Source organism: Myzus persicae, unplaced genomic scaffold (assembly GCF_001856785.1).
Source record: "Myzus persicae strain clone G006 unplaced genomic scaffold, MPER_G0061.0, whole genome shotgun sequence".
Classification (NCBI taxonomy): Eukaryota; Metazoa; Arthropoda; class Insecta; order Hemiptera; family Aphididae; genus Myzus; species Myzus persicae.
In genome coordinates, this window is record NW_019104100.1 from 386,558 (window position 1) to 396,754 (window position 10,197).

The following is a 10,197-nucleotide window of genomic DNA, read 5'->3' on the forward strand; positions in this document are numbered from 1 at the left end:
ATATTATAATGGCGTGCGCGCAAAATACCTTGCCTACACCTACCACACGGCGGCGTTCATCTCGCTGGACGGGCGCTGGTGAACGTTGGCCTACAAATTCGTAAGCTTACTGCAGCGAAGTCGTCTGCAGATATTATTAAATGTGTCCGATTTTTGCGCGTGGGACGCATTTCGATTTGCATATAATGCATATACGAAACGGTTCGATCGAATAATAGAAAACAAAAAAATGCGAAAACAATCTCACGGCGGCCGGCCAGTGTTTTATTATTATTTTCACCTATCTTTTCATTATTTTAAAATATTAATATATACTCACCGCTTGTCGAGTCGTCGCTGCACAGCGTTTTCATTCAATCGGAACAATCGCGAATAAAATAAAATAATATAATATATATATATATATAATATATATATATATTACCGGGGAAACGGCCGAGCACCGCTACACCCCGTCCGTCGTCGGTCGACGCAGTAATTATTATTTTTACCATTATTATTGTAATATATACGCATGAACCATCATATATATTTATATGTAGTCGTGCGAACACCAATAACGAGACGGAGAGCTTCCTGCTGCAGGCGGTCGACGAGACTAGCGAAAAAACAAAAACAAAAAAAAAAGGGTTGAGACCCTCTTTCGGTTTTCACTTTCTGGACGCGTACGATGTATAGGTATAATGCCGTATATATATCCGCTGCTTCTGGGGTAGATCCCCGTCATCTATTTATGTACACGTGACACACAAACGGCGGCGGCGGCGGCAAACGAAACGGCAGAACAATAATATTCCGTCCAGTCCGCCGAACACGCACTTCTGTTGACTGCATGACTGACAGACAGCCTTTGCAAAGGGCTGGATACTAAAAAAAAACCCATGTTTTATTCATGTGTGACTCGCTTTCCAACACGATGTGACTGTAGCTGTCTCTCTCGCTCGCTCTCTCTCTCTCTCTCTCTCTCTCTCTCTCTCTCTCTCTCTCTCTCCGGGTCACTGTACAGGCAGACTCGCATCTATGCGATATCATATTTTGATTCGTGTTCGCAAAAACAGTGTTATATACACAACGAGTATACACAACTGAATGATATTATAATTATTACGAATGTACGATGCGAATAACTAAGTGTAATATATTATTACGTACGTTATACGTACGCATAGGCGTACAGCGTTATTGCGTTAAAAAAATGTAGATAGGTATATACCTAGGTGGTGGCGGTGTGACACGCGGTGCCTGTGCTACCTGTGCGCAGGAAATAGAAATAATAATAAATAACATCATGTCTTCTTTTTTCAAAATAAAAAATAAATTATTTATTTTCAACGTAGTACAATACACGTCTATACATATTAATATCATTACATAATAAAATGGGATGTACACGAATATATACAAATAATTTCTTAATCAAATAATAATAAAATAGAATCGAAGTTAACAATATTTAAATTAAAAAAAAAAAATTGTGGTTAATTAAAAAATATCATACAGTCTTCGTTCAAGTAGTGAAACAAAATGTAAATTCCCCATATAATTATATTTTTTTTTTTTTTAGTTTTTTTTTAAACATACAACCAAGTTGTTATCGGTTTGTCTTACCCTGTTACTACACTCGCCCCCAAAACAATTAAAAACCGCATAAGTGTAAAATTCGTAAAAAGTATTCATAATAATTTTGTAATTTTCAGTTCACGGAATGAAACGCGTCGAAGTCTCTGTTAATCATGTACAGTTCAGTTCACACATTAAGCCGATATATTTACATTGAAATGGAATTATTATTTTCGAGGATAAGAAGGTGTGTATTTATTATTTATCTTATTTTTATTATCCTTGTTTTGTGTTTAAAAGATAAAAAAAAATAATAGTTTTATATTGTCTCTCCAAATAAAAAGCCGAATCCATTTCAGATAACACAGCGGCAGTACTAAGTGGTAATCCGTGTACTGAATAAAAAAATATACATTTGTATATAATATATAAGTATATAAATATATATTTTTTTTTCATTCTCTGTGTTTCGTACGTAAGCGTACTCGGACACGTCGGAATAATAACAGAATAAACGCTCTAGGAGAGTGTAGTAATAAGGAGAGATATAATAAAATACACGAGAGTCTAGAACCGGTATTATTATTATTATTATTATTACGATGTACGAAGAGAAAAAAAACACCAACACCCACGGAGGTTTTTAATTATCCCACATCATGTGTCATAAATTTAAAATAATATTTTATTATTATTGCTCTGCGTCACGTGAAAAATGAAATAGAATAATAACGCTCGCGAAGTATGTCATTTCGATGGAAAATTGTTAAGAGGTGAGGGAAGCGAACAACAGTGATACGAAGACTTAATCAGTCTGGGCCTCGAATCGAGGATAATACATTTTTTTTATGAATTTAACACACAAAATTTGGTTGCTCAAAAACATTTTTTTTTTTTTTTTTTGAGCTGACTAGAAAAATGGCGTTAGATTCTGAATAGTTAGTACGAACCGTTTTTTTCACAATAATAATGATAATAATATTCAATAATAATATAATATTTAAAAACCCGCCTAAAATCACATTTACAATATAAACGGCAGACACAGCCCGTCGTAAAGTAATTATTACGAACAAATAAAGTAAAAAAATAATAATTAAAAAAAAAAAATACAAGAAAGTTTCAAAGGGAATTAACCGCAGCGTGTTCCGGAGAACGTACACTTAGGAACTCAATTAATCTATGAATCATACAAGTCGTGCTTATTTAAACAACATTATCACATATTGATGAGCACATACGTACATAATATGCTTTGTTCGGTTTACATAGTTAAACGAAACAAAACCAAACGAAAAATACAAATATAATAATAATGATTATAATATAATAATAATAATAATTGTACAGTACGTCGGTGACACTGACCTGTTTGCGCGAGATTATTACCCACAACATGCAATAACATTATAGGTTCGCTTTATAAGCAGCGCTGTGGAAGTATAAGGGGTAACGACGACTTGCGAGGGGAAGTTTTCGCGTTAGACGAGGTAAGCCTGCACGGCGTTCTGGTGCTGATGGTGCTTGGCAGACCTCCGGCTGTTGGTGCGCTCGAACTGGTGCGCGGGCGGCATCATCCTGATCGGCGACTGGTGCACCGACGGCGGCGGCGTGTCGATGGCCGAGTAGATGTGCTCGGTGGACGCCGGCCGGTCCTCGCAGCCGCCCCCGAGTTTCGGAGACGGTGTGGCCGTCGTGGCCGTCGAGTAGTTGGAGTCCTCGTGCCGGTGCTGCGGCCGGGGCAGTGACCCGGGGCTGTGCTGCTGCTGGTGGTGCTGATGGTGGTGGTGATGGTGCCCGTGTGGCCGGTGGTGTGGCGCCTTGTCCTGAGGCGACGGCGGCGGTTGCCGTCGGTGGGCCGGCACCACCGGTGTCCGGGTGTCGATGGTATAATTGTTTATGTTGTTCCGGTAGTTGCACACCTTGTGATGGTGATGGTTGTTGTTGTGGTGATTGTTGCTGGGCATCAGGTAACGGAGCCGTTCCCAGAACCGCTTCTCGCCCCACCGCACCTTGGACGCAGTCTTCAGGTACGGCCTGATCTCGGGATCGGCGTCCGCCTCGGCCGCGATACTGTTCTCCTCGATCAGCACCAGCTTATACACCTTGCCCTTGAGGGCCTCGTGCAGGGCCGACCGGAACTCGTATCGCGACCACTCGGTCTGTATGAAGTTCCGCGACAGGACGACGATCACGCGGCGGCTCGCCTCCGCGGCCTCGATCACCACCGGTGACGAACCGGCGTGATACATGGACGTGATGGGCAGGTCCCTGTAGTGCAAGCACAGCTGGTACGACGGGTTGCCGTGCTCGAGCTCGGCGACCACCGACTGCAGGACGAACTCCTCGTCCTTGGGGCTGTACAGCACGTACCCGTCGTACAGCTTCTCGCGATCCTCGTAGAAGTGTTTGTTGCCAGAGTTCTTGCAGCTGAACACCCGTATTCCGTACTTGGTGTACAGCCACACCTTGATGTTGTCCCGGACGGCGAAGAGCACCAGGGCCACGACGAACACGACCAACAGGAACGTGAGCAGCGGCACGTAACTGGACGTCATCATGTTGCGCAGGGCCCAGCCGCCGGTGTAGAAGTCGCTGCACGTCGTTTCGTTAAAGTCGATCTCGCGCCTCTGGCCGGGGTCCGACTCGTCCGGCACGCACGTCACGTCAGCCATGTCGCTGATTTTCGGGCCGTTCTCGTACACCCAGTTCCGGAACGGCTGCAGGAACTTGCAGCGGCACGACCACGGGTTCTTGCCGACCGACAACTGCACCAGGTACGGGTTGACGGACAGCTGCCACACGTTGAAGTTGCTCAGCAAATTTCCGTGCAACTTGAGCACCTCGAGGTTCCGGAGCGGCGCGAAAGTCATGTTGTTTACGTACGACAAACGGTTGTTGTGCAAGTGCAGCTGCCTGAGCTGGTAGAGCTGCTCGAACTCGTAGCCCTTCAGCTCGGTGAGCATGTTGTCCTCCAGATGGAGTACCTGCAACGAGCTAAGCCTGTTGAACGTGTGGTTCTGCAGCGATTCGATTTTCGAGTTGTTCAGGTACAGGTGTACCATGTTTTTTCGGCCGATGAATATGTGGCCCTGCAACTGATTGAAATTGTTGCCGTCCAGGTACACGTGTGTCGCGTCCATCGGCAGTTTCGGCGGCACCTGGTTGTTCAGCTGGTACGAACAGTCCACGATGTTCGTGTGCCACGTCTGATCGTGATAGCACGTACAATTGCTGGGGCACGTCATCTCGCAGTCGCACGCGTCGTATTCACAACACTTGCACACGGTAAAACAGTGCGTCTCGTACTTGCACAAAAACTGCGACGGGCCCGCGGACAAAATGGGCACCACCTCTGAGCCCCTGGAATCAGTCGTTTTGCACACCACGTTGTCGAGGTCCATGACCTTGGGATTTTGCCTGAGCTGCGTCATATTGTTGACGGCGGGCAACCAGTCCATGGAACAGTCGCACTCGAACGGATTGCCGCCGATATAGAATTCCGGCAGCGACCGATTGATAGGCACAACGCCTAACCGCAGGGCGTTCACGTCCAATCGCGTTAACTCGTTGGCGTACAAGTCCACGCGCACCAAATTTCTCTTTTTCAAAAACGTGTTGGGTCTGATGTTCGAAAGAAAATTGTTGTTGAGGAATAACACTTCCACGCTGTTCGGTATCGAACGTTCCGAAATTTCGGTTATGTGATTGTGACTGGCATCAATTGTATTTATGTTCAATCGGTCCTTGAGGTTATAATAGTCTCCCAGTTCTTGCACGTAATTATCGTGCAAGTCCAGCCATTTGAGATTGGCCGGCACCATCGCGTAATCGAACCAAATTAAATTATTTTTAGACAAATTAATCCATTGCAAACTGGACAACGATTCGAACACTCCGTTAACGTCCGTTAAATAATTTGCGTCCAGTCTGATAGCTTGGATTTGACTATTTTGAGTGAACGTGCCTCGTTCGATGGTGTAGATTTTATTTTTCGATAAATTCAACACCTGCAGGTTGGGCAAATTAGAGAACATGCCTTGAGTCAGGTTACCGATAAAATTATCTACAAGTCGCAATCCGGTCAGTAATTCCATATTTTTGAACGAATTGTTGTGGAACACGCTGATTTGATTTTCGCCCAAATCCAACGTTTTTAAGAATGATAATTCGTTCAACGCCGCTGGCACCTGTTGAATGGCATTTGAACTGAGGTCGAGTTCTTTAAGAGCCGAACAATTTTTAAACGCCTGATCGTCGATGGTAATCAACAAGTTGTTGTTAATCGTGAGTTTAGACAGCACGTATAAGCCGTTAAAAAGCCGCGATCCGATCGTGTGCAGCCGGTTTTCGGCCAAGTTGAGCGTGTGTAAGTTGTACAGGGGAAGAAACGCATTTTCCTCGATACTACTGATGCTGTTGTTGCTCAAGTCCAAAATCTGCAAGAACACCAGGTCCTTGAAGACATTTGACTTTATCCTGGTCAGTCCGTTGCGGGACAGGTCCAGGACGACCAACCGGAGGAGACCGACAAACGGTCCCTCGTCGATCTGATTGATCTTGTTGTTGCTTAGATTTATAATAACCATCTGTTCGAGCCGGTGGAAGAGTCCGCGGGGCAGCTCGTACAGTCCGTTGTTTTGCAGGTAAACCTCGCGTAAGTCATGGTTTTTGGCAAACAACGTCTCCGGCAGCGCTTCCAGTTTGTTATAGGACGCGTTAAACACTTTTAGCGACGCCAGCGTGGACAGGCTGTCGGCGGCGATCTCGGTGATGCTGTTGTGCTGCAGGCCGAGCGTCTGCAACCGCTTCATGGCTGATATGGCGGTGCGGGCGGGCACCGATTGTAAGTTGTTCCACGACAAGTTGAGTACTTTGAGGTCGGTGCCGCCGGGACAGTCAGGCCCGGAGAACCCGAGCGTGGTAAGGTCATCGATACCGTTGTGCGACACGTTCAGCTGCTGGATATTTTTTAGGGCGCAGAACGCGTCGGCGGGCACGGTGTACACGTTCGACTCGGACAGGTCGAGCGACTGGAGCTCGGTGAGCCGGTCCAGGCTGCCCTGCGCCAGTTCCATGGTCTTGGTGGCTCCCCATTCTAAGTTGGACGTGTGCACGGTGAGCTTCTTGAGCCCACCGAGGCCGTCGAAAGCGTCCGCCGGTATGTCCAACAACTTGCACCGGACCAACACCAGCTCCTCGAGCTGATGCAGAGGCCGGAACATGCGGGGCGCTAAAGTGCTCTGCACGAACAGCTTGTCGGTGCAGTCGACCGTCAAGCGGACCGTGCCCTCGGGCTGCACGGACGAGAAGTTCGGGCTGTCCAGTGCCAACGCGCGGACCCGGCACTGTACCGACGTCTTGGCCGTGTCGTTGTTGTACGACGACCACGTACACGGTTCGGCCGCGACACCACCGTCGAGTTTGGCGACCGCCGCGGCGCACATCGCGGCCACCAAAAATAGTTTCATTTTAATAAACAATTTCATATTTTTGTTTCGTTAATTTTTCAAATATCGAATGGAAAATTTTTTTTTTTGAAACTCGATATTTTATTTCAAAAAAAAAAAATAGCGGCGGGCGTTCGTCAGAAAACCGAACGGTTCGCGTACGACCCCGTCGGTCGGGCATTCGACATAATCGCGAATCACAGTACGACTGCGGTCGTTGTTCGCCTCGCGGGACGCACAAGCGCGCGCACTCGAGACTAAGTTAAAACAACGAAAAATTAATAATAATATTATTATAAAACACTGCGGTACTGCCAGTAGTCGGGCCGGAGTACCATACGTAAAGCGAATAATAGTCGTCCCGAGTAGCCGACAATAATTCTAAGTTAAAATAAAAAAAAAATTTAAAAAACCGAAATAAAAAAAAATAAACGGAAAAAAATCGCAACACTCGAGAGCAGAACGTCCGCGCGCGCGAACACTTTCACATAATAAACGGACTCGTAATCCGAAACACGGTGCGCGGTCGAACTGTCGGCAACGGGTTCACGGCGGAGACTGAACGCGACACGGGCACGGCGGCCGCACTGGCCCGCGTACAGAGTGGTCCGTTAGTTGTGCCGGCCGGCCGTCAGGGGACGCCACGTGACGGCGACGGTCCACTGTCGGCGGCGGCGGCGGTCCCCTCCCCGGCCGCGGCCGCCGCACCCGGTTACGGTTACCCTGTGATTATCAGCCGCCGCCGCCGCCGCCGCACACCGTACGGTAGTCGGACCGACGTTTTCCTACCACGCCACCCGATTGTTGAGCAGGTATATTATACGTTTTTTTTCATTTTGGTTTTTTATTACGAAATCATTGTGTTATCTCGTTTTTCCGGCATTTTTGCCGCTTCGTTTCCGACCGATCGGCCGACCAAGCCGAATGTCAAAAACCGAAAATGATTTTTTCTCGTTGTTGTTATTGTAACGATTTTTCTGGGCTTTTTAATTGTTTTATTCAATAACGCAAGATTTCGAGCGCACTTGTAGGTTTTTCCGCTTTTTTTTTCTTACATAACAAACGCTACAAAAATAATATTTTACATTATTGTGTTGCACACTGCAGGAAAATATTTTTGTATTTCATTCGTTATTTGTAATATAATGTTTTGACAATATTCATAAACGTTTTAATTTATTTGGAAAGACGATTTTATTATTTTTTTTATTAAAAAAATCTAAGTCATTACGCCACAATTGTATTTGAATCTTACACATAACGGTACCACATATTATAATGATAAAAACAATACATACTCACCTATTTTATAACGTTGCATAGTGCAGTTGCAGTAATTTACCCCGTGAGAGAGATTTGAATTATAGTCGTAGGTAACCTATGCTATAATAATAGTATGTACTTATTATAATATTATTAGTGACTATAGTCACTATAGTGACAATATTGCTGATCGACTTGATATTATACTTTTTCGTGAAATATAATATTTACGATAATTAAAATATGTAACATTGCACAGGTGCTACTTACATAATGTTATAAAAACTATTTTGTTATGCATACTTTAGAAGTTGTATGCATGTCACGAATTAGTAGACCAGTATGTTCAAAACGTACGTTGTTTTTAGAAAAAAATGTTTTCATAATTTTATAATACATACTTAACCGAACTGGTACGGCGCGCGGCGTACGCCACATACCTGATAGGTAATTTTTTTTATCGTTTTTCGCGCACGCGACGACGTCAAAAAAATTAAATAATATATCAAGAGATAATTTTTTTCACCAAACACGCCAATAATCTTAGCCCCGAGACATGAATAATATTATAATAATGTATACCTGTATGATATTATAGTACCTATATCCAGCATTATAACATTATGCACTGTTTACGCGCGGTCATCGATTGTTCTTAACACTGCATTTTACAGTAAACGTTATCATATTTTTTTTATTGTTGTTATGATTCTAAAATATTTTTTATAATCCCTTAATATTGTTTGTGATTCAAAAATCAGTACCCATATTAGATTATATATTTTCTTGTCAAAATTATTATAACTACACGCTGACATCATTTTTAAAACCCACAGCGGTGACTTTTCGCAAAGAAGGATTACATTCTGCGAGACTTTCAAAGGACTCGTAAATAAAACTAGATCAAGTTTTCTTCGGTGATTGTGGTCTAGTACTTGGACGTCTTATTGTGAGTTTGACCTATTTATAGGTCGAGCAAAGAGCATCCTTTATAATTGGCCAAATTATCTCGAACAAAGACCACATTTTGCTTGAGTGGGCATTTCAGTGCAGTCATCAGTATATTATTATTGTGATGCTGACCACTGCATTTGACTCACCGGAGTGGATGATAACAATTGAACGACCTTGCGTTATTGTATTGTAGTCCACAATAATTTGTTCAGTTGACAGCTAAGTGTATACTTAAACATATGCCACTCAATATTAATTATTTTAATTGTTACAGCAGAGATCCAGGGATAACTGTAAATAAAAATTGAATCATTTGAATTATTATTGTTGTAGACGCTTCAAATTGTGTTTTGTAAAATATTAACGTTCGTTAATACGTGAAGCGCAATCTACCGGACTATTTGTGTAACACACTAAATCTCGAAAATATTTTTTAATAATAAAAAAACGATCATTTACGTGAGTCACTCGCCTTGTTAATAACTAATAAATAAATGTCATACTTGATTTCAATGTTTTCAAATTGATTTAAACATTTATTTTAATCATAATAGTACTTAGTAATTTTTTAATAAATACAGTTATTGAATAATTGAAGCATCTAAAATCTAAAAAGTATATGATAACTTTAAAATATTATCATCAGTTTGAATTATTTAACAACACATTACCTCCAATCTTAGTATTTGTCGTAAGAGTATAGGGATTTTGATTTTAGTGTATAAGATAAAATATTATGTTGTATTTATATTTATTTACATATTATTATTCTCACGGTTATTTCAGAAAATCTGTCTTTCGTATTGTATAATTCTTAAAATTGAATGAACCAGAATAAATATTACCCAGTAAAAAATACATAATTTTTTAAAAATAAACGTTAAGCGATTACCGCCTACGTGTCTGATGATATCCTATTGCGTAGGTGACAGCCCTTGCAAATTCCTCATGCAATTTTTCCAATCGGTGT

At 42.8% G+C, this 10,197-nt stretch overlaps 1 protein-coding gene across 1 annotated transcript; it reads right to left on the reverse strand.

Moving 5' to 3' along the window:
- Positions 1–1,510: 1,510 nt before the first annotated feature.
- Positions 1,511–7,582, reverse strand: LOC111038734 (toll-like receptor 7). The gene has a single exon (XM_022321961.1). The coding sequence runs from the start codon at positions 7,047–7,049 to the stop codon at positions 3,042–3,044; it is 4,008 nt and encodes a 1,335-aa protein (XP_022177653.1). The 5' UTR covers positions 7,050–7,582; the 3' UTR covers positions 1,511–3,041.
- Positions 7,583–10,197: the final 2,615 nt, after the last annotated feature.